Source organism: Phyllostomus discolor, chromosome 8 (assembly GCF_004126475.2).
Source record: "Phyllostomus discolor isolate MPI-MPIP mPhyDis1 chromosome 8, mPhyDis1.pri.v3, whole genome shotgun sequence".
Lineage (NCBI taxonomy): Eukaryota > Metazoa > Chordata > Mammalia > Chiroptera > Phyllostomidae > Phyllostomus > Phyllostomus discolor.
Window position 1 is genome coordinate 52,327,380 of NC_040910.2, and position 25,916 is coordinate 52,353,295.

General features: G+C 42.7%; 1 protein-coding gene across 1 annotated transcript in view; it reads right to left on the bottom strand.

Annotated features, from left to right (window-relative positions):
• LOC114503748 (tumor necrosis factor receptor superfamily member 10A-like) overlaps positions 1 to 25,633 on the bottom strand; it is a 35,873-nt gene extending 10,240 nt beyond the window's left edge. Inside the window, exon 1 of the mRNA XM_036034497.1 lies at positions 25,396 to 25,633. Within this exon, the coding sequence (XP_035890390.1) occupies positions 25,396 to 25,633 (238 nt within the window). The remainder of the gene's footprint in view (positions 1 to 25,395) is intronic.
• Between the last annotated feature and the right edge of the window lie 283 nt (positions 25,634 to 25,916).

Sequence of the window (25,916 nt, forward strand, 5' to 3'; positions counted from 1 at the left end):
CCCTAATGAAACTTGTCAACGTCCCACTAAATACCAAAGTCACAGAAAAGTGCCGGTCCAGTGATTTGCTCACAGTTTCCAACTATAAATGACATAAAAAGAACTGAAGAAATCTGAATGGAATTCGAGAATGCGTAGTAAAATGTTGATTTTACTGTTCTGATTTGGAGGTTGTACTGTGTTATGGGGAGAGTTCCTGTTTGTGCAGACTACACACTGAAGTGTTCTGGAATTTTCTTTGTCAAGTTAGCATGCGGTTTCCAGATGGCTCTGGATAGTTTTCACAACTTTTCTGTAATTTTGAGAGCATTTTCAAATAAAAAGTTAAACTAAGAAGAAAAGTCAGAATAAAAACATTGCTGAGCTCAGTTCAACCGAATGTATCTAAACAAGATAAAATGCAGCCATCTCCTGCCTAAAAGCCTTTCAAGTATTTGATGATGGCTGATCTCACGTGTGTCGTGGTCCTTCCTTTCCCAGGCAGAGCCTTCTCTGAGGTGCCGTCTCCGTTCTCTGTTCCCACAGTGCTACTCCCTCCTGTGTTTATTGGCTCTGTTGCTCATTGATTCTGTCTCTCATTGATCATTTCATTATGAAAATTTTTACACACTGAGTTACATTTACAGACTTGTACAATGAACATCACAGTGAAATCCACATTTCTTAAGTGTACCAGTTTATTAATTCATACATGTGTGCAACCTAGGTCCCCCCAGACCAAAGCACACAGCACAACCACAACACACGCCCTTGCGCCCTCTCTCAGGCAATCCTACTCTGCAACACTGGCCCAAAAGGTGATGGTCTTCTCCAAAATGGAATGAGTCTACTGTGGATGGTGAGTCTCTTCTATGAATGACAGTTAAATCAAGGTGGTTGTAGTGCTCAGATGATGACTTTAACTGAGTTGTATTCATCTAATCATTTTTATCAACTGCTGAGGAAGGATTGTTATACTCTCCATTTAATCCTGTAGATTTTTGATTTTTGCTTTATGTATTTTGAAGTTCTATTGCTAGGCATATCCACATTGCTAATTATTTTGACTTCTTGATAAATTAATCCGTTAACACTACAAAAGGTCTCTACCTCTGCCAATATTATTTCTCTTAAATCAACTTCATCTGATACTAGGTTAGCTGTAGAAATTTTTTTTTAGGCTTACTATTTGTACATTATATCTTTTTCCCATCCATTTACTTTCAACGTATCTGTCCGGCTTTTAAACTGTGTCTCTAAGAGACACTAATACAGTAGTTGGGTTTTGCTTCTTCATTAATTCCAACCATCTCTACTTTTGAATTAATACTGATTTGGAGTTCATGTGATTATTGAAAAGGCTGAAGTAGATCTAGAAAGAAATTTTACCATGTATTCCCTGTTTCTCCAGTCTATTTTTTTTCTTGCTGCTCCCTCCCTTCAGGCTTTATCATTAAGAAAATATTTTTGAAGAATTCCATTTTAATTATGTGTTCGCTTTTTGTCCACACGCTTGCATTATTTTTCAGCAGTTCCTATAGGAATTGCATTTTATGCTTTTAACTGTTTACAGTCTATTTAAAGTTTTTAAAAAATGATTTGAGGTTTCACTGATACAATAAGTGACATAATTAAGGAAAAAATTTGATAAAATTTGACACATGTATTCATTTTTGAAAATTTTACCACCACCACCATCATGACTGTGTCACCCCAAAGTTGCTTTCTTTTTTTTTTTTTTTAAGATTTTATTTATTGATTTTCAGAGAGAGGGGAAGGGAGGGAGAAAGACATCGATGTGTGCAATACTTCCCTCTGTTGTTGCCTCTCACCTGCCCCCTACTGGGGACCTGGCCCCCAACCCAGGCATGCGCCCTGACTGGGAATCTGGGAATCAAACCGGCAATGTTTTGGCTCGAAAACCTGAGCTCAATCCACTGAACTACTGCAGCCAGGGCCCAAAGTAGCTTTCTTTTGTCTCCTCTGCCTTGACCCTTCTGGCCCCAGGCAACTATTTTTAAGATCTGTTTTCTGATATCAGAGATTACTTTGTCCTTTCTAGAGTCACATAAAAGGAACCAGAGAGTATATGCTCTTTTCCACTTGGCTTCTTTCGCTCAGGACAATCATCTGGAAATTCATTCATGGCATCACACGCACCAGTGCTTTACTCCTCTTCGTGACTGAGCTGTATGGCTGAATTCATAGTGTAAAAATAAGGGAAGGGAAACCAAAGAAACAGTAAACAAACAGGACTATATCAAACTAAAAAAAGTCTGTGCGCAGTAAAGGAAACCAACAAAATGAAAAGACAACCCACTGAATGGGAGAACATGTTCACCAATGATACATCCCATAAGTGGTTAATATCAAAAATTTATGAAGAGCCTGCAAAACTCAGCCCCCCTCCCCCCCAAAAACCCCAATCCCATTAAAAATGAGACCTGAATAGACACTTTTCCAAAGAGGACATACAGATGGCCAACAGACATATGAAAAGATGCTCAACATCACAAATCACCAGAAAAATACAAATTAAAACCACAGTGGGCTATCACCCCACACCTGTCAGAATGGCTGTCATCAATAAACCAAAGAACAAGTGCTGGTGAGGATGTGGAGAAAAAAGAACCCTAGTACATTGTTGGTGGGAATGCAGACTGGTGCAGACACTGGAAAACAGTACGGAGCTACCTCAAAAAATTAAAAATGGAAACTGCCTTATGACCCAGCAATTCTACTTCTGGAAATACAGCTGAAGAATCCTGAAACACTAATTCAAAAGAATATAAACATCCCTATGTTCACTGCATCATTATTTACAATAGCCAAGATTTGGAAGCAGCCCAAGTGTCCATCAGTAGATGAGCGGGTAAAAAAGCTGTAGTCCATTTACTCAATGTAGTACTCAGCCATAAAAAAAAGAGGATTTTACCCTTTTGGAACAGTGTAGATGAACCCAGACAACATTATGCTAAGTAAAATAAGCCAGTCAGAGAAAGACACATACCATATGATTTCACTCATATGTGGAATCTAATGAACAAGGAAAACAGAGACAGACACACAGATGGAGAGCAGGCTGACAGCTCTGGGGAGGGTTGGGAGCATGGCGGGATTGAGCAAAAAAGGGAAAAGAAGAACTCATGGACACAGACAGCAATGTGGTGATTTCAAAGCAGGGTTGGGTGGAGGTGGAGGTGAAAAGGGGTATAAGAAGGATAAATAGTAATGAAAAACACCTTGTTTTTAATTGGGGGGTAGTGATATAAAACTTTGGAGACTTCCAACAACTTAAGTCCATTCAGCAGTGGTCCCCCTTCTTGCAGCTGTAGTTGTCCTTGGATTAACATGGATATAGTTTATAAACCTGATAAACAATGTATAATCTCTGATAGAGTACAATTTCACAAAATTAAAGGGAAATAGTAATCCTTTACATTTGGCCACATTTTTTCTATTTCCAATGCTCTTTCTTCTTTCTTAAGATCCACGTTCCCATGGCCTTCATGCCGAAATATTCGTTTAGCATTTTGTGCAGTGCAGGTCTACTTGCCACCGGAGAGGGGCGGGGCTGAGGTGGCCTGTCCCGGCAAATCTTGGGATGTGTGGGGTTTTGACTTTCAGGAAAAGAATTTAACACGAATCCAGGTGAATTTGAGAACATGTTTATTAAAGCTGGGGACAGTGAGACAAAGGGCGGGCTTAGCACAGAGGGAGTGAAATCACAGGAATGGCTCAGTCAAGCAGAGCAGCTCGGGCAAGAGGAGGGCCCTGGGAGCTTAGGAGAAAGGAAGTGGAAGTTCCTGCCTGAGAGGGAGGCAAGGCACGCTCAAGGGAGAGCGCACACTGGGACCTTCGTCTTCAGGGTTCTTATCTCTTTTTCAAGTGGAAATTTTAGGGGTGGTCTCCATCAGAATATTCATCAGCTTTTCAGACTTGTCTTTCAATATGCTGATGCATCAAAATGAGCCTATAGTGGGGTTTGGGTCATTTTCCTTTCAGCTTCCCCTCTACCTTGGATTTGTCTGGCTCTAAATTGTTTTTCTTTTTTTATTCCCCTGACTTTGCTGTTCTTGGGTTTGCCTGGCACCCATGGCACCCACTGGGTCTCTGTTCTCTCTCCTGGGACAGGTGATTTAAGCTGCTCACGGACTGGTTAAGGAGATGTAAGCCGTCTGCTGCAAAGAGCCTTTGGTTAGGGAGGACAGGGTCTTGTGATTTATTAGCAGGCTGCTAATTGCTTGGCTGTCGAACTATTTTGTCTCTGTTTCTCTCAATCAGTCTGTCAAGGAATTTTCCCTAGCTTCTTACCAACCTGCCTCATACTGGAACTAAAGTATCAACAGTTTCCAAAATCACATTTATGTTCCTAAATCTTAAGCCCTTTTCTTCCCACTTATTATTTGATTGTGTTAATGAATGAATTCTGCCCGCACTCAGATGAGGCGACCTAGACTCCACCTTGAATTCCTTTCCCTTCTCTGACCACCGCACCCCTGGAGCCACCTGCAGTGTGACCAGGACCCTCCTCCTCACTGTCTTCTTTCAGACTGATGCAGCCTAACCACACAACTGAATCAGCAGGATGCTTGCTAAATGCACTCTGAGTTCACACATCTAGTCCACTTTCTCCTGGGGAAACTATTGTCTTTAAACATGCTGGTCTGACAACACCCACTCAATGGAAAGTGGACACCTGGCTCCAGGAACTTATGGACCCAGGTAATTCTTCAGGATGATATTCAGTCCCCTCTATTTTCTCCTTAACCTGCCTGTCGTATTTCCCACCACACACATTAAATATACTCTGGAGCAGGATGGGCAAATCCTATTGGCATTAGTGCAGCCATCTTAGAACCCATGTTAATCCACTCATTTGGGAGAGTGCATCTGGAGTCTGGTGAGCAGCACTGCTCACTGGGTCTAGGGGTGCAAAACCCTAGACATGGCCCTTCTTTTCTTAGGACGGTTTCAGGTCACAGGGAACTGAGACAGAGACACAGATAACCCAAGGCTGCACAGATCCAGGAGGGGCTGCCCAGGCAGAGGAGACAATGCCATGGGTGGCAAGGACACTGGTGGACACAGAGGGGAAAAGTCCACATTGATGGAATCGGAGACCAGTGGGAAGTCAAAGTAATGCAGGTGTTGGGGGGACAAAACCAAGTGGGGTTTGGGGAGGTGGCTTTCTAGTGTGTGGTCCTCTCTGCCTGAGGAACCCAGGGTGTAGCTGAGGTAGGCTGTGTAAATGCACGGATGTGTGAGGCTGGGGTGGGGCGGACAGAAAGAGAAAAGCATGCACAAAGGAGAAAAGGAAGTGAGAAGGGAGGAGGCAGTGTGTCTCAGTTCTTGCATAACGGACTCCACAAACTCTGGGTCCTCCTGGAAATGCCATTAACAGGATGTTTACCTTCCCTTGCTATTGGCCCCCAAGTTGATGCAAGGATCAGACTGCTCTGTAGCCAAGCCTGAACCCAGTGGTTGATGTGTTCAGATATTATCTCCCCTTTAATTTTCACAGTAACTCTATTGGTAGGCATAAAAAAAAAAAAGTAACTCAAGCAATTTCCTCTTTCCTCTGTGGTTTAATGCATCCCCAATCCTAAACTTTTTATCTTAACCCGAGCAGTAAATTCACACAGGCTAATAGATCAAATCTGCCCTCAAGGTCTTTCTGTGGCCTGAGATTGTTTCTGAGGTTTACGGGCCATTTTTAACAGGGGTATAAAACTGAACTGAAAGTCAAGTCATCTGGCTTGCAGTCCAGGGCCAGCCTTGGAGTAGCTGCATGATTCTGAGGAAGTCACTCCCCTTCCTCTCCAAACCTCATGTTACTTCTCTTGAAATAGGAGGTTGCACTGAGGGACCTCTCAGGGACCCTCCAGCAGTGAGCCTGTGCCGGCTGACTGCAAGTCTCATGCTCACGTAGGGAATGGCCAGCAGGGGACCCAGTGACCCACACTTTGGGCTGCTGACCCTGGGGCTGCCCTCTGCCCTGCTCAGCCTCTCCATTGAGTAGCTGGGTGACCTTCAGCAAGTCACCAAATTTATCTGTGTCTCACATTGCTCCTCAGGGAACAAGGATAATCACAGTCCCTACATATTAGGGCTGTCGTGACTATTAAATGAATCACTATGTGTAGACAATGCTGAGAGCAGAGCCTGGTACAGGATAAGCGCTGTATTGCAGAACAAGCTGTGGTTAGTGTAATCATTACCCACAAAGCTGATCCAATCAAAACCACCTCCTCCAGGCCAACAGTAACATAACGTGAGGCCTTGCCACATCACAGCCTCACCTCTGCCAGACAAAACATGGAACAATGGCATTCACTGCTGCCATCACAGCCTCTCTGGAGGTGGGCTGAGGTGAGGGTGGTGGGATCTCACAGGGCTCTTAGGTCCCTGGTCTCATCCCCATGAGACTGGGAACTCCCAGGAGCTGCATAAACCTGTACAGGGCCCTCTGTTCCCCTCCCCCAGGGCCCAGACTGGCCCTAGTGAAGGGCTCCTCCACTCTTTGGTGGGTGAACAAGGGCTCCCTCCCCAGGGACAGCAAGGAGGTGAGCCTGGAGATGGCCTTGGGACACTGACTGAGGACAGTTTCCAGGCTGCAGCTCAGAAAGGGGACCCAAAGGGATTCCTGTGGTCTCTGTTGAGGAGACACAGATCAGAGTTCCCAGAGGCCACGTGCAAGGACAGAGAGCTGGAGAAGATGGCACTGCTCAGGAAAAGCGACCCAGAGATGTGCAGAGGGCCTGTCCAGGGTCTGGGAGAGTGGTGGTCTGTGCACACCTGAGAGGGACCGGCCCAGGCAGGGAAGTGTGGGTGAAAAGGGGGCCTTGTACCAAACCTGACAATCTCAGGGGGACCTGCGTGGCAAGCCCTACAAACTCAAGAGACCTAAAGTAACCACACAGGATAGCCTGAACATAAAACTTCCTAACTAAAAGGGAGTCATGGAAGGTAGTCACATCACAGGCCTATAGCTTCCTTGACAAAGTCAGTCTAAGTAAGCCTGTCTGTGGTCTTTTCTTGTCTAAGATAACAAACCCTTGGAGGGTCAGAACAATCCTTTTTCCCTCAGGACACACACGCCCACACCCACAAGGCAGAGCTGGGGGCACGGAAGCCCTCACTGGTCTCTCCCCCGAGTACCATCTCTGTACCGTAAATGTTAACTGTTCACTATCCTGCACCCATCAATGTAAAGGAATCACGTGCCTCTCCATTTTACTCTTTATCTCATTTTCAAAGACTTCCCTGCTTTCTCCAGCCTCTCTAATCTACCACCAATGGATTTCATATACCCCTCTTTATGCCTCCTCCTTGTACTCTAATGTATAAAATAAGCTGCAAAAATGCCATTTTCCAGAGCATTTTCTCAGTCTGTTGAGCTTTTGCTTCCCGGAAACTGTTGTCAGTTAGGTTCAAATAAACTAAAACTTCTCTAGAAATTTGGGCATTTCTTACGCTGACAAGAAGGTCCATGGGCAATCAGCAGGCTGGGCCGGTATCAAGGCCCACACAAGCCTGGGAATTGTTCAAGTTGCCTTTCACCAGAGTGGACAGAAATTACTACCTCCTTGGTAGTGATAAAGACTAAGTGGAACTTTAAGAAAACATAATCAGTTGGGAGGGAAGGAACCTATGGAAGGAACCTAGGGATTATGTAAGTTTTCCTCCTCTTCTAATCACGAGAACCATACAGGTAAAACTCTTTATAATAAAGCTCTCTGGTTCTAACTTCCCCTTCCCTTCTTTCCCCTCTATAAATACCCCTCTGCCTTGGTGGGCAGGCCTGACTGTGCACATGGCTGGCCACGTCTGCATGCACTGGGTTGCAGCCCTTTTCTTCTTCCCAAATACATTCTTTTTGGTGACCAAATACCAGTCTATATTACTTTTCAGTTGACATTTTGGGGGCTCACCCAGGATTCCAGAGGAAAACCACCCTGGCAGGTTCAGGCAGTGAGCAACAAGGCACTGGTGCCCACACAGAACTGAAGGGCTCACTGCTTGTTCTTTGATTCGAAAGCTTAGGGCGAGTTTTCTCCTGGAATTGAGCTTCTGTTTGTGTTTGTCTTTGTGTTTTGAAGCTCTCTGGGCTTTATTTGGAGATTATATAGAGTTTTTTGTTTGTTTGTTAAACAGGCCTTGCTTGCTTTTCTCTGTCTTGTCTGTGAGGATTTGATTTGACACACAGGCCTGATTTCTTTGGGAACAGGTTGAACTGTGAGATGAAACTGGCTTTTGCCTAAAAACCCCTTTGGGGACAGAGGTTATTTCTACTGGAATCAGTCAGTTGGCCCACTATTAGACCGTGCCATCTTACTGAAAGCCTATGGGGACTTGGGCCCAGGAGTGGCGGCCAGGAAGCTGGAATAAGACCAGGTGGTCCTAGATGTTGAAACCATTGTTGGGCATACAGTTAAGGAAGGGGTGGCTGCTAGAGGACCTCCTGGGGTGACAGTAATGAGCAAAACCACCACCTTTCCCCTCTCAGTGTAGGTGCAGAGGTAGTTGCCAAGCACCCTGAGAAGAAGAGGAAATAACTACACCCTGAAATGGAAAACTACAAGCCCGCCTTTTTCAAAAAGCCCGCCTTTCTGAGCTGGCCCACTTTGTACCCAGCTTATAAAAGCCAAGACCTTCCCTTCCTCTGTGCTGCCTCCCTCATGCTCAAGCATAAGCTTAAGAAAGTCTCTGTTGAAACTTCTCTGGGCTTGCCTTTCATTTCTATCTTGGGGAACCCAGGAACCCCAACACCAGTAATATTTTGTGGCTATAACCCCTTTGTCCCTACAGCAACAGAACAGCAGGAGGGCAGACAAGACAGTTTTACTGCACCTGACAAGTGGCCACCTGAACTTTTGATTCAGCATCAGTGCATCTGGTGAGTCCACCTCCAGCCCTCTGAGTCCCCCTCCTGCCTGGACAGATTTTGTCCTCTGTCACATTGTTTTCTTTTGTCTTGTCCTTGTGTCCCTGAAAGTGGGTTCAAGTCTCACCACATTTGTGCCTATGGGCAGACAAATTGTTTCCCTCTATCCCACCCGAAGTTTGAGTCCCAAGGTTGGGTTCAAGTCCCACCACAGAAGTTCAGGGTTAAAGTCCCTAAAATTGGGTTCCAATCCCACTGAAGACAGTGTTTTGTGTTCTACTCCTTCAACATTAAAAAAATTTAAAATTATTTGTCTTTTTTTTTCAGTATAACATTTTTATATTTAGAAACAGCCAGCTGGACTCAGCTTAGATGATCCCAATTTTGTTGGCAACATCCAAAGCATCATTGTCTGGGGCCAGTCAAACAAATGCCTTCTCTCTATCAGGCCTGGTCAGGGTGTTGACTTTGGTTGGCCACATCAACATCATAGAGCTTCTACACAGCCTGTTTGATCTGGTGCTTGGTGGTCTTGACCTCTACAACAAACACAGTACTGTTGTCTTCTATCTTCTTCACAGCTGACTGGGTACTCAGGGGGAACTTGGTGATGGCATAGTAGTCAAGCTTGTTTCTCCTGGGGGTGCTCTGCTGAGGATACTAGCTGCTGTTGGAGCCACAGGGAGGTGGGTGATGTGTGGATCTTTTTTTGTGGCTCTGGATGCCTTTTAGCATTTTCTTTGCCTTCAAAGCTTTTGCTTTTGCTTTGGCTTCAGGAGGGGCAGGGGCTTCTTTCTTTGCTTTGGGCACCATCTTCATGAAAAATAAAAAAATAGTTTTCTCTTACAGTGTTGGCCTGGCCCCAATATTCTCTTGGAGATATATATATATATATATATATAAAGGCGACTATGAGGGACTTAGTGCTGAGGGAGCTTTCCACCTGTGGTTCAGTGAATACTGGCTTGGTGTCTCTCCAGGTTCTGCTCCAGCAGTGCTCATCACTGTCCAGGCAGAGCTGAGCAACAGTGCTTTCATTTGACAGTGAGAAAACTAGGTAATTAATTAGTGGAACTGTATCAGTTATTTCTTGAGTCTCTGTTTCAACCCAGCCATGGAATTTTGTTTTGAACTTGAAACTGGTTCTGAATTTAGTTTAGGGCTGCCAAATTAAGTCTGAAAATGTTATATGTTCTGGAGGGGTGGGAATGTGTAAATGAGTGAAATATGTTGTTTTATTGATGATATTTGCTTTAAATGATGACTCTTAGGAACTACATCATTTCTTGGTGACTACAGCCAACTCTTCTGTGAGAACCTTCTGACCCTTTAGAAGAGGGCACTGCTCCCTTCCTCTGGCCCCTTGAGGTGTTCCCTGGGTGCTGGGGACTTGTAGGAGACTGTTCTTCATGGCATGGGCCCAGCTCCCACTCAGAAAGGCCTCTGGAAAGCAACATCCGATGCACAGGACCCACACCCACAGATAGGTTTTTCCCATGGGGAATCAGGCCTGCATTGTACCTAGGCCGCTTTGAAGACTTGCTTTTTGCTAAAACTCCCTCACCCTGAATTGGGGCAGCAAATGTTTACTACGTCTCATTAAAGTAACTTCCTAAAATCTATGTTAAACCTTCCAAGGATGACTGTAACCAATTCAACCACTTTCCCCTTTGCATTTGCAAATATCCTCCTTCTGTGGTATGATTAGCTGCATCCTCTCCTTTGTTTTCTGTAAAAGGTAACCCCCTAAAATGAACCTATGCATAGTAAATGAGGACCGTCCTCAATGTAATGTGCCCAAGAAAGCAATAAAAGCCTGTCAAGGCAAGGGTTGGAGCACTCTCCTCTTGAGAGAGTGGCCATGCTTTCATTTTCCTCCACAGGACTCAGCAGTCCATGTGAATTTGTCTCGTCTCATCCATAATGCCGCGGACCCCATGAGCCAGGGTTTGTGTCAGGTGCTTTATATACTCCACCTGGGATTTCATTGTACATGGCAAAGCAGACGGCTGTGATAACCTGTCCAGGGCTCCCTCACCTGGATTTTGCCGGTGCCACCCTAAAAGGGACAAAGCCCTTTGCCATTTGTCCCTCTCCTCTTTGCCATTTGCCCCCACTGAGAGGATCAAACATAAAAGTAAACCAGAACCTGAGGCTTCTCCCTCTCTCCCACCTTCCCCATCTCCCGACTCGTGGGAGCAGATGTACTGTGCCCAGGCCCCCTCCCAGCACCATCTCCCTCTAGGAACACCTGCCACCTGAAATTCAGGCATTCTGAAGCCCCTCTTTTTTACCTTCTGAACCTACCAATTATAGTGTGCATACTCCATTTCCTGTTGTTAGTGTTTGTCAACAAGTTTACAATTTTAAGGGACACCCTGACAAGAGAAGGCCTCAGGTTTCTTGGAATGCACTCTTTCGTTGATTATAAATTAATTTTAAAATTGTTTTAGAAGAATTCAGCAGCATGCCAAGCTTTGGTCATCTGAATAAAATCTTAAATTAATTACTCTACCAGAAATGCAATTTAAAGCCCTGGCTGGCGTAGCTCAGTGGATTGAGCCCGGGCTGCGAACCAAAGTGTCCCAGGTTCGATTCCCAGCCAGGGTACATGCCTGGGTTGCAGGCCATAACCCCCAGCAACCACACATTGATGTTTCTCTCTCTCTCTCTATCTCCCTCCCTTCCCTCTCTAAAAATAAATAAATAAAATCTTAAAAAAAAAAAGAAATGCAATTTAGATCCAGTTTTTCCTCCGAGTTTTGCATTGTACCTGGGACACAGAAGATAGTGTTTTAAAATGAAAGCTACAAGAGCTCTCTTTACATTCATCTGTATGTTTACATACGTATGTTCTAGATACAGCATATTTTTACTGTTGAATGGTATTGAAAAATCATCAACATTAAATATACTATTATTTTACCTGAGTTTATTAGTTAAATAAGTTCATGTCATTTTACCCAAGTGCGGGCCTGGCTGCCTACCACCACAAAAGCCAATACTTGAGAGGCAGATGCTCATGTAAAGGAAAGGGACTTCTTTTCAGGTGCTGACCACCTAGAAGATGGGAACTCATGTCTCAAAGCCCATCTCCATCTCTCAGTGGAGGCAGAGGTTTTTATAATCAGAGGGGAACCGAACAAAGAGATCAAGGGAGGCGGTTGTACAATTCTCTAGGGGCAGACTAGCATCGTCTATTCCAATAGGCAGGAGTTGGTCCAGTGTGCATCATCCTGGTTCAGTCACCCTGGCTTCATGCCATCTGAGATTCCTGGTTGAAGGTCAGCAAATCTGGAACTAGTTTGCTTGAAAGCCAAAGTCTGTATCTTTTGAAATTAGTTCCTAGGATTTTTATACAAACATGCTGTTCATCTACAAGCTACATATTAGTCAGAGTTAGCACTTACAGAAACAATGTCAAAAGCATGGTGGGATGGGTTATAATTTTCCATTGTTACAAATCGCCATTGTCAAATTTTCTTCCATTTCTATGAAGGCTAGAAGGTTTTAGTCAAAACATTTAAGAAAAGTAGAAAAATTCAGGATCCAGTCTAGTTCATGGGTAAAAAGTACAATTTTACAGACAATGAACTGAACTAGAGTCTAATTTTCATAATTGGGTGTTATAGATTTTACTGAAACACTATTTTTCTCTTAAAACCACTCTCATATTTATCAAAGAGCCAAATTAAGACCAATTTATTTACTGCAGTAAGCCCAGTTTCAATTTGGCCTGATTATTTTCAGTAACACAAGATTAGAAATTAATTATATTTTGCCAGAATTATTACAGGGAACTTTTAGACTGAGCTTTAATTAGCCTCTCAGGGCTGGGAAGCCAAGCCACACATACGCCATAAGACTTTGCCTGCAGCACCTGCAGATTTGGGGGAGCTTCTCAAGTTCTCAAGGTCCCCAAAATGTCTTGAGGTTCTTCCTTGCCATCTCTCAGGAAAGTAGCCTTCACTCCTTACCTGAAAAGACTTCCATGAACCATATAAATGAACAAGGTATCAGGTCAGTTCTCTAAAAGGATTTTATCAGCTCAAAGTAAATCTTTTTTTTTTTTTAAAGATTTTATTTATTTATTTTTAGAGAGAGAAGGAAGGGAGGGAGAGAGAGAGAGAAACATCAATGTGCGGTTGCTGGGGGTTATGGCCTGCAACCCAGGAATGTACCCTGGCTGAGAATCGAACCTGGGACACTTTGGTTCCCAGTCCGCACTCAATCCACTGCAAAGTAAATCTTGATCTTTTTTGCTGACATTCAGAGTCGGGGCATGTCTATTTCAGACATGACATTCTAGTCAAAGTCTTCGTTAATAACTGGAAAAAATCAGATTCCTATTGGATCCATACAAATAAACATATTGCCATAAAAATAATAATACTCATTAAGAAATTCTAAATTCTAGAGGGATCAGGTAGGGAGAAAAATATAGAAGATTCAATATTGCTTAAATTTACCAAATTGCTCTGAGAAAACAAACAAGTTTTTTAATCAGTAATATTTTTAATATAGTCACAAGAACAATAATTATCCTCAGTTCATTCAGTCCTACAATCAACTCCTATTTATCTTGATTATTTGCCAGTATCTCTATCAACCCAGTCCTTCCACAGAGTCCTACAATCCATTTATTTCAAAGGTATGATCTTAAATTTTATTCTCAGAAACTTATATTTCAGAATTGGTCAAAGTCTTTCCTGGGGATCTTTTTGAAGATGTAACATTTTTGCAAATACATCATGTTAAAGCAATGACTCTCTCTAAATAACACCCCCTCCCTAAAATACTTAAAATGACATAGTTATAGAGCTGATTATAATATAATTGGCAAAGGAATTCCTTTTTTTGGGGGGCGGGGTAACAACATCTTAAGATAACAATCAGAATTATAAATGAAAGCATATCGGAACAAGAAATCAATTAATTTGTTCCCCACTGTCTAATTGTACCTAGGGTTTGTTTTGGGAAATAACAATTGGTTTTGGAAAAGCCAAAAGGAGCCTTTGGCTCTTTCTTTTGTCATTAAAATTATTACTTTGCTTTACCATCTTTCTATGTGCCTTTCCTTTCCTTTGTTTCTTTTTTTCCCATTTTTATTTCCCTTCTTGAGTATTCCTTCTCCCAATGTCCTTCCTTCCTCTGTCTCTTTCCTTTATCCTTTCTCACCTTTTTTCCATTTCCTCAATTCCTTCTCTTTTTGCTTCTTTCCTTTACACTATCCTTCTTCAACTTGCACAGACCCATTTCAACTCACACAAACCCTCTATGACTTACACAAATGCTCTCCAGCTTACACAGGCCATCTACAACTTACTTAGTCCCTTTTAGTTTGCCTCTTTACAACTCACTTAGAAATAATCAACCCACTCTCAATTCTATTTCCTTCAAAATATATTGCCGTAATTTACATGTTTTATTACCAAAACCATATTTTTCCCAACTTAGAATTTTCCAGCTTTAGTGACAACTAAAAGTAATTAACATTGTATATATTGAGGAATTTATGAATATATTTCATAATTTTCAGAAACAGTTTTCCCCCCCATTGGCAAATATTTTTACATTTTTATTCTTGGCGATTACTGCATTCCTTTATTGGGCTCAAAAGTAAGTGATTTCATTATCTAGTGTCCTTGACAACTTCTAAGAGGCCAGAGAAGAGGCAGGGAAGATATCAGGCTTTGCACTGCTTGAGCCACTTAAGTTTAAAAATACCCATTTTTTCCTTTTCCTTTTATTTCTGAGTTTTACTGTCTGAAAGGAGAGTAAGATCTTTTTCCCTTTTTAAACCATCAATTTAAATCCTCTCTGAGTAGAATCCATATGATGTAACATACCAAAAGCTTGAACACTAGAGATCTTACTCCATTTACCAGAACTTTGGCAAAACAACTCAAGATCGAGATCAAGCCATTCTATTCAGAACAGAAACAAGAGCAATATCTAAAGCAAAGAAAATGTTTAAACAGATGAGTACTCTCAAACTAAAATCTCAAAGATCAAGCCAAGTCTCCAAAAGAAAGCAAGCAAAATCTGTAATGTTTCATTTTAGACAGACAAGAGTTCTCAAACAGAAACAGACTTCCTCCCATGAAAGCACAGAAACAAAATAGACAACTAAAAAGCACTACCCAACAAGAAAAGCAAACAATACCCAAACCCAAATCAAAAGAGTACTCCAACCAAATCTCACACTGGGGAACTAGGATTTTTTCTTGTCACTGAGCCGTGTTTACTGCCAAGCGGCACCTATTGATTCCTACAGAATCCCAAATGGTTCAAAGAATCCAAGTGGTGGGACAGGGGCTCTTGGTTGTGCACACCAGGGACTTACTAAGTCTGGGCTCATCCGCCCACCTACAACTTATTTCCTTTCACCAGCAAGGCGTTTAAAGGTGGCTGATGCCTTGAGAGGAAGAGAGGGGATAGTTTCTGAGATAAAGAACTCTTGGCAGTTGCTGGGAAATCCCTGTAATCCCTGTCATGGGGTCAGCCTGCCACAAGCAGCTGGGATCCCCAGCCTGGGCCCTCCAGGCCTTACTGGGTCGACACAGTCCTATCTGGGTTGCCAAAAACTAACTTAACACAGGTTCAGCTGCCTGACACTATGAAAGCCAGTACTCAAGAGGCAGGTGCTGATGTAAAGGAAAGTAATTTATTTTTAGGTGCAGGACTCACATCTCAAAGCCTTTCTTCACCTCTCCCTGGAGGCAGGTTTTGTAAGGAGGAAGAGCGGAACAGAACAGAACAAAGAGATCAAGGGAGAGAGTTGCAAAGTTCTCTATGTGCAGACCAGCACGGTCCATTCTGATAAGCCAAGTGACAGACTGGTGTGTGTATTCCTGGCTTCATGTCATCCTGGCTTTACAGTTGAAGGTCAGCAAATCTCCTAGACCTGGGGTGCTTGAAGGTTGGGGTACTGTTCATCTATAAGCCATATATTAGTCAGAGTCAGCTCTTACAGAAATAATGTCAAAAGAATGGTGGGGTGGGTTACAATTTCCCACTGTTACATTGCCTCTTTTGCAAAATTTGTCAGCAAGAAAAATAAATTGGTATGGTAAAATTTTTGTAAGTAATCTCAACATAATTGTTAGGAACAGGTAAATAAAATAAATTGTAAAAGGATAAAAAGTTTCTTTTAGGTTAATTCTTTTAGCAGTGATTGTTACATATGTAATTAAATGGTTTTATATGAATCTCTTTGGTAACTTAAAACTTTAAAATTTTGCTGGTTAAATTAAATGATGGCTATTCATTGAATGTCTAGACCCTTTCAAAATAAGATTAAATGATAAAACACTGATTACTAAATATAGGTTTATCTACTTTCTGCTTCTTATAGAGAAACTAAAGATATTTGGGTCCGTTAGTAACCTTGTGTTATGCTACATTTTAAAAATTGTGCTATGAGAAAATATATTTTTAGAAATTACTAAAGGTGTTCATAAATGTATCACTGTAAAGAATACTAATTGCTTACTTTTTAGTTTTCCTGGAAATTTAGGTTTCTAAAAGTTAAGATTTTTAACTAAGATGGGAAGAAACTATGTTTTATGTAATAAAAGGTATAAGGTATGAAAATACAGTTTTGAATTAATTTACAAAATGAGGCTTGTCCTAAAATGTTTGTTTACCTCTGACAGAGTAAGAGACAAACTAAGAGGGACTAAGGAAGTTGTAGAAAGTCTGTGGAAAAGGAATCCTGAGAAAGAAAATTTTATGTAGAGTTTAGTTCATTTTCACTGTTAAAAAGAAAACATTTTAGAAACCCCAAACACTAATTTGCAAGAATATATGCACCCTTCTGTTCAGTGCAGAATTATTTACAATAGCCAAGATTTGGAAACAGCCTAAGTGCCCATCACTGGATGAGTAGATAAAAAAGCAGTGGTACATTTACACAATGGAATACTACTCAGCCATAAAAAAGGGAAATCTTTCCTTTTGTGACAGCATGGATGGACCTGGAGAACATTATGCTAAGTGAAATAAGCCAGTCAGAGAAGGACAAATACCATATTATTTCACTTAAATATGGAGTCTAATGTACAAAATAAACTAACAAAGTGGAGAGAGATTCATGGATACAGAGAATAGACTGACAGCTGTCAGAGGGCAGAGTGAAGGGATTAAGAAAAAAAGGAAGACTCATGGACAGACAACGGTGTGGTGACTGCCAGAAAGAAAGGGCAGTAAGAGGGAAGCAGAAGAGGTTAAAGAGGGAATAAATGGTGATGGAAGGAGACTTGACTTGAGGTGGTAAGTACACGATATAATATACAATGATGTATTGTAGAATTGTATACCTAAAACCTACATAATTTTATCATCCAGTATCACCCCAACAAATTCAATTAAAAAAGAAAATACATCTACTGATTCTCTAGTCAAAAGTTTTCCTGTATTTATTGTACTCCACATATTACAATTTTTTCTACCTAGAAAACAGATTCTATATTTTATTAAAGTTGTTTTGCTGTCTTAATCAAATCTTTGATTACTTAATAAAACATTTCCTCAATACTAAGAACAAAGTTTTGCTAACCTGAATTGTTGATACCTTTTTATTATCACTTTGAGTAAATGAATATTTAATATTGTTTTATAATAATAAATGATCTTTTTGGACAAGTGTGTTTGACAAACTTCCCAGGGTTCAAATTTAAGAAGAGACTTTTTCCTTAACCTGGTAATGGTTTTAAGTTGTTCTAAAGGGTCCCTGAAACACATCAAAAGATTTGTTTTCTCTCCTGGCAGGGAGAGGTTTTGAACTAATTAGATTTACTTGATGCTTGAATTGCACAGGAAGCTTTGCCAACTAAGGAAATAGTACTGTTGTATTTGTGTGTATATATTCTTATTATCAAATGGATATCATATATTGGAGATTATATAAAAATCTCCAGAAGTCTACAAAGTTCTGATATAATACTCATTTGTAATTCTTATCTTAAAATGTTTTGTTACAGAAAAGCAAACTTCGTTTTCAATTGTATTATAATCAGATCTATAACTGCATCATTTTCAGGGTTTCTTTTTATAATTTACAGATAAGTCATTGTTTGACTCAAACTTCGGCAAATGTTTTATCTTCAGAAGGATCCATGGAAATGACTCTCAAAAGCGGAGTTTTCTGAGAATAAACGTTCAGATTATACCTTTAAACTAGATAATGGTTTACAAAACTCTAAGGAATAACTGGATTCATAAAATGCTAGCAGGTAATCAGAATAAATAAGAATTTATTCTATGGAAGTGAATGAAGTGAAGATGAGTATAAATTTTTCTAATTTTGTTTAACAACAGTATTGATTTTAAAAATCATTTCCAGATATAAGGAAACGTGTTTTCTCTTAAACTGTTCTCCTTAAACTGCCAATGATGTAGAACAATCTAGTAAATTATATACTTATAAGCAATCATAAGAAATTTATATTTTTCCTCCCTACCTGAATCCTTTCAGAAATTTGGAGACGTCTAAATAAAACGAGTATTATTATTCGCATGGCAATATGGCTGTTGCATAAATTCATCAGGAATCTGTTCTCTTTATATAGGACAATTGGAAGCCCTTGAGAGGCTTTGACTAAAATGTCATGTTTGAAAGATACATGCAGACTCTGGATCTCACAGGAAAGCGCTAAGAAATTAAGATTGACTTGAGAGGCTGATTTGACCCCGTGGAAAACCAGCCGGAAACCTTGCTTACACGGTTCACAGCAGTTTGTCAGTGAAAGGAAACTATTAGGCTGCTTCCTTGGAGATGGCAAAGGAAAAGCCTCAAGGCATTTGGAGAATCTGCAGAACTTGAGGAATTTGCCCAAACTGATAGGTACTGCAGGCAAATGCTGATGGCATACTATGTGGCTTGGTTTCTTAGCACATCGAAGGCTAATTAAACCCAATCTGAAGATTTCCTGCCAAATTCCAGCAAAGCAGATTTAACATGCCTCTGTTATAGATTGTATTCTTGTCATAACAGAAATAACAGGCCAAATTTATTGAAATTGGACTTCTATGATGAATTAGGTCTTAACTTAGCTATATTTAATAAGAATAGTGTGATTTTACAGAGAAAAAGTTATATTTCAAATAGAAACTATGATATACTTTTGTGGTATTAGGGCTGTTTGTTGTCTCTTGGTTTTGGTTTTGTTTTTCTTGTAAACTGGACTAGATACTGAATTCTTCTAGTTTCCTCCAATATCTGCCTATGACCTCCAAACATGTTTCCAATTTTCCTCCCAACCTTTGCCCTTGGAATTATTAAGGATTAAAACATTTTTCTGAGCCTTGCGATCACAGACTGCAGCTAGAAGACATCATGGTAACTCTGGAGAGTTCATCACTACAGGCTACCTGGTTAAGAGGTGCATACCCTGGCAACCCAGACTGAATCCGGGAAACCAATGAAGGGCACCGGCCCTGCTAACCCAGTTCCTTTCCTTCCTGGGGCTTCTAGTGGCCTTTCTACTCTTATCACTTGGACCTTGCCTCTCTAACCTTCTTGTAAAGCTTGTCTCTTCTAGACAGCAACATTTTCATGTTAAGCTAATGGCCATGCATGGCATCCAACACATCCTAGATAAAGAAGACCTGGGGGCTCTTACTCAGAAAATGAGACAAATTTATTCCTTCCATGTTTAGCAGAAAAGACCTCCAGCCCTAATTCCTTAATAACAAGGAGGATAAAATGTCTCAGTGGTGAAATGAGCCAGTACAGAACTTTGGATCCAGGAATAGAAAACCACCAGTGGCCAAAAAGCCAAGTTAAGACCAATGGCCAAAAGATGTTAAAACTACTGTTCTGCACGCACTGATCAGGGTGTGGCTGCTTTATGACATTCCTGAGGTGCAGGAATGCGAGGCACCATTACCTTTTCACCTCAGCACAGGAGCTGAGATGGTTGCGCAAGCAACCCAAGGAAGGAGGAAGTAACCGAAACCTCAAGTGGAAAATTCCACACACACCCCTTCTTCTGCAAGTCTGTCTTTCTTTTCACGTAATACATAAATACTGGACCCTTCTTTGCCCTTCTTCCTCAGGCCTCCTCAGAGGAAGACAGCCCATCCGCTAGAACTTTTGGCTTACAGCACCTAGGTCTCTAAATAAAAATTACAATTTGTCCAACTCAGGTTCAATATTTGGGACATTTGATATCAAAACAAGAACTACACCTGGATCCAGAGAAGCATCACAGTGTCCTAAGCTCCCAAGGCCCAAAACTAAGTGTGAGGTTTTCTTGGGTTAATGGGGTTTTGCTGAAGTGAGAGCCCAAATTTCTTATGGCAACCTCTATGTGTCTTACTATAAGAATGACAGTCTTGATCCAATTTTATGGACGGATCAGGGTGACAGCCTTTAAAGGCTTAAAGGTGAGTTTAATAAACGCACCTGCTCTTGGGCATCCTATCAGATTCCCTTTTTCATTTTTGTGCAGGAAAAGGAAGGGAATGCTCTTGGGGCACTCACTCAAAAACATGGGGGTCACCACAGACCCCTGGTATACATACTACAGTCAGCAGTGACTATGGCATAGACCCAATGGCTCTGAGACCCCTCTTGCCTTAAAGCCATTGCTGCTACTGCCCTCATGCCACAGAAACACTCATCACATCCAGCATCTTTCAGTTAGTCACCTTACTTCCTATGAAATCCTTTTTTTAACTGCTTTCCATATAACTCTTTCATGTTATAATTACCTTAATCTGGCTACTCCTCTCCCTTCTGAGACTGGTGAAGCACCTCATGATTCCTCATGACTATTTGCAGGAGACTCCCTCTAGGTAAGCTGATTTCTCATGGTTTATAGAGGTTCTCACTTAAAAAATTAAAATAGTAAGTACTGCGCTGGGTATGCTATTACAGCTTAGCCTTTTGAAGTCATCAAGGCAGCATCCTTGCCTACTGGCATATCAGCACAGCAGCAAGGCCAAATTCTATGCCTCTGCTTGCATTTTACAGCAAAGTGTAAAACCGTCAACATTTTAGTGACAGCAGATATGCCTTCAAAGCAGTTCATGACTTTGGAATGTTGTGGGAGCAATGTGGTTTCCTTACCTCCAATGGAGAGGTATGCTTAGGAATTACTGGATGCTATACTTTCACCTGATGCTGGGCTTGTTACTAAGGTTCTAGGACCTGCTGCATAGGATTCCCTGAAAGTCAAGGAAAATCACCTTGCTGAACCTTTTCAAATCTCCGTCATGTCCAACAAGATGTTTCCCCAATTGATAACTTAGAAAAACTGGCCAGAGAAACCAACAATTAGCTTTGGGAAAAAGAAAAACCAGACTGAAAATCCAACAATTGCTGGTTGATGAGAAAGCTCTGGTTTGAAACAAACAACAAACCAGTCCTACCAGAAACTCTAAAATCTCTGCTCCTTACCACTCTACTGCTTAAAACATTTGTCCACTGACAAAGGAGAGCCTTCATGAATGAATATTTGGGAGCGGGGAGATATTAACACAACCACAAAAAGTGCCTACCTTAAGTGTCTCCCTGGGCAAAGTAAAACCCAGGAAACCCATCCACATTGCTCCTAGACATTTAAAATCGCCTAACGGACCATTTGAGGTTTGGCAAATAGATTTTATACAGCTTCCCCCATATGATAAATATAAATGATGTTCAGTTGTCCATACATATGTTTTCTCACTGAACTGAAGCTTTCCCTTATAGACAAGCTAATGCCTCTACAGTGGGCCAAAGTCCTGTTAGAGAAGATTGTCCCAGCTGGGAAACTCTTCTTGAACTTCAGTGATGGGAGAAGCCATTTACTGGTCAAGTGCAACAGCAAGTCTATGCTATTTGGCCAGTTCAATAACTCTCTCACTATGTTTATTAACCTCAGTCTTCAGATTAGTTGAACATATTTTCGGTACTATTAAGATTCAATTGGCAAAACTTTGTAGAAACTCCTCCAAATACCTGAGCCAAAAGCATTGCTGTTAGTCATTTTAAATCTCAGATCTACCCTTTGGAACTCATAAACTTTTACCTTTGGAGATATTACAGGACACCCCATGTCATTGATCCATAGTTGGTAAAAGGAGACATATTTCAATACCCCTGTGACACAGCTGCCCACCCTGTGCCTCAGAAGCCCCTGCTGCCCCCCTAAGCCATACCAAGGTTGCCCATACAAAGCAGGGGGTGGCCACAACTGCGGTGGAGACCATGTGCCTATGGCCCTCCAGGCACCAACCCTCCCATGTGGCTCTCAGGATTTATAATGGGGCACTGCAGACTCTCCTGTCCTCTCCACTTGACACATGAAAAAATGGGGTGAGGGTGGGGGTGGCATACCACGGTCCCAAAGCTGGAAAGAAGCAGGCCAGGCCTGGTGTCTTCAGCTTTATCAAGACACACAGCCTGACTGAGCTCCTGAAACTGAACCACACAGTTCCTGCTCTGACAGAGAGGCAGCTGGGGAGGAAAAGTCTTGAAGAGAAATGGGGCTGTTCTGGGCCACATCTGATATAATCCTTCCAGCAGCCCATAGGTGTGGGCTCATCACAGTACAGGCAGGGCTGGGGGCAGAAGTGTCACCAGGAGACACTCAGTTCAAGTGCACAGCTGGGATTCCAGCCCACCTGCCACCCTCTCCACCTGCTGCCTAACCTCACCTCCTGTTCATCACTCCCCACTTCAGAAATATCCTGGGTCCTGCAGGAGCGAGCGCAGCCGTGTAGCGGTGATCCCTGAGTACGCAAGCGGCGGCTGGGGGAATCAGTGGGGCAGCGACTGGGGATCAGGGCAGAGCTCACAGGCCAGAAGCCCAGGGAAGTGTCTGACTCCAGGAGAACGGAAGGGTCGCCATTGATCCCTCCTGTCCCCGCTCCCCCGCCCCTGCCCCCACATATAACGTCACAAGCTAGAGACTGGGGCGCCCAGGCCCGGTGAACACCTAAGGCTCCGCGCCCCCACCGTAACAAGAGCGACCAGAACCGGAGAAAAAATAAATAAATAAGTAAAATAATAGGAGAGACGGGGAAAGACGTAAGATGTGTCCAGCAGAACAGATCAGGACCCCCCAGGACTCATCCTTTTGAGTGACCAAGAAAATAGCCAATCTATCAGATGCACAGTTCAAACACTGGTGATCAGGAAGCTCACGGAACTTGTGGATTTTGGATCCAAATTACATGAAAAATGCAGATTACCATAAAAGGGATGCAGGAAGACACACGGAGAAGAGCCAATTGTGAAAGGAAGGAATCTGAATCTCAAAACAACACAGTGGACCAGAAGGAAGATAGAATCAACCAAGCAGGAGAGCATGATGAAATAAGAATTCAAAAAATCGAAGAAAAGCTTAAGACCATGGAGGACACCTTTAAACGTTCCAACATCCAAATTATAGGGGTACCAGAAGGGGAAAGACCAACAAGTGGAAAAGTTATTTGAACAAATAATAAAGGAGAACTTCCCCAAACTGGCAAAGGGAACAGTCTTCCAAGAAATCCAAGGAGCGCAGAGAGCCCCAAAGAAGTTGGACCCAAGGAGAAACACACCAAGGCACATCATCATTACATTAGCCAAGGTAAAAACGAAGGAGAGAATCCTAGAAGCAGCAAGAGATAAGGGGACAGTAACCTACAAAGGAGTTCCCATCAGACTGTCAGCTGATTTCTCAAAAGAGACCTTACAGGCAAGAAGGGGCTGGAAAGAAATATTCCAAGTCATGAAAGACAAGGACCTACATCCCAGATTGCTCTATCCAGCAAAGCTCTCATTTAGAATGGAAGAGAAGATAAAGTGCTTTTCAGATAAGGTCAAATTAAGGAGTTTCATCATCACCAAGCCCTTACTTTATGAAATGCTAAAGGGACTTATCTAAGAAAAGAAGATAAAGAAAAGACATGTATAGTAAAAGGACAGCAAATTCACAATTATTAACACCCACACCTAAAGCAAACCAAAAGAAACTAAGTAAACAACTAGAATAGGAACAGAACCACAGAAATAGAGGGCACAAGGGGGGGCTAGCAGTAGGGATGGAGGAGGAGAGAGGGGGAAAAGGTATAGAGAAAAGTAGCATAGAATGTAGGTTGAAAATAGATCGGGGGAGGGCAAGTATAGTACGGGAAATGTAGAAGCTAAAGAACTTATAAGTATTACATATGGACATGACTAAAGGGGGGGAAGGTGGGTGGGAGAGGGGCACAGGGGAGGAGGGATGGAGTGACAGGGGGAAATGGGACAAACGGTAAATAGCATAATCAATAAAATAGTTAAAAAAAAAAGAATATCCTGGGTCCTGAAAATCCCTGCTAGCACAAGGAATCAAAACCACAACACTGTGTCCCACTTTTCACAAAGAATTATTCAATGTGGCAAGAGCACAGGGAAACAGAAAGAACTGTGGATTCTTCGTGGGAAGGTAAAATGGTTCAGCCATCCTTCTGAAGAACAATTTCTCATTGTCTAAACAAAAGTATAAAATGAAACCCCACTGACAGAGTAGTTTCACTTCTAAGGATTTATGAAATACAAGGTGCACGTGGGCATGTGACACATACGACAGAACATACTACAGTGCAGCTGGAATTAGCAAATCACACACAGGATATAAATCTAGAAACATTCGTAAGAGTCAAGAGGCCACTGATGTTTCTTAACCCCACACAGTAAAACATTGTGCTGTTTGTTAAAAGCGTAAGAGAGTCTGCGTGGACCGACATAAAACTTCTAATGGTATTCGGTATGAGCTTCAATATATATATATATATATATATATATATATATATATATATACCACTTCCTGAATTTTGAATTAATTGTTAAGATAAAAACATGTAAACCTTTGTGATTCACTTCTAACGCTGGTTTGGCATTGATTTTATTTTTATTTTTTAACAGAAGGAACCTTCAAAGGGCCAGGGGGGTGGAGCCTCACGTGGCGTTTTGTTGTTTTTCTTCGGGCCACCGCAACACTGCCTTTCAGTTGTGAGAAGCTTTGCAGCCCCCGCAGCCCCCGGCCCTCGGCCCGCGTATCTGAAGGTCGGCTGAAGGCCGTTTACTTTGACGTTTACTTTGACTGAAAGTAAATGGATGTCAAGGTTCAGAACTGAAACGGCTTCAAGTCAGAAAGAAGAAAAGCGACATTATCGGGCTGCCGGCTAATGATTTGCGATAGCCAAGTCATAGAATTTAAACATAAGTGTAAAAAAATTAAAAGAAAAATATAGAAAGCCAATTTCCGGTCGTCCCCACGATTCCGGGACTTTCCGACTAGACTCTGGGAGCACTTCCCGGACTTTCCCGGGAAGTAACTCCTCCTACCAGCCCCCTCGAGGGCCGGAAAAGCTCGCGCGCCTCCTCCGCTCAGCCCGGTGGGCTGCTGCCCGGCCGGCCCCCGGCTCTTCCCTGGACCTGACCACGGCTCGTCCTGCGGGACCTGCCCGAGCATGCCCCGACGTGCCCCGGGTACCCCGTCGCGTCCCCTTCCCCCTCCCGGCCACCAGGCGCGGCGCCTTCCCCGCCCGGGACGGCGGCAGGTGCTCACCCGAGAGAACGCAGATCAGGGCGAGGAGGGTGCCCGAGCCAAGGCCTGGGTCCCCGCTTGGAGCGGAGGCTGAAGGCGCGCCGAGTGCCCGCTGCCCGTAGCCTTCGGAGAGCGCTCGGGTACGCTGCAGCGAGGGCGACCCAGCGGAGCATCGGAGTCTTCTGAATGTCGCCGCGTGAGCCGCAACTTGCCTAATATAGGAGGCGAGCACTATCACAGGTGTGGGCGGGGACAACATAGGCCCGCGAGGAGGACTAAAAGGCCCGTGCTCTCCCGGACAGATTCCAGGGGGCGGTGTTTCCTTTTCCCGCCCCACAAACAAAAGGCAGGGTCTGCCACCCGCCCAGTTCCGAACCCTGTCAGGCCCCTGCAGGCAGGGCGTCGGGCTAGGGTGTCTGAGCCCAGGGCGCTGTCCGACCGAGTCCAGGGCTTGACACCTCTAGCCAAGGTGTGCGCTGGACCGAGGGGGACAAGACTGCCCCCTCCCTGGGGGTTCGGGGTCCACGCCTCACAAAGCCCTG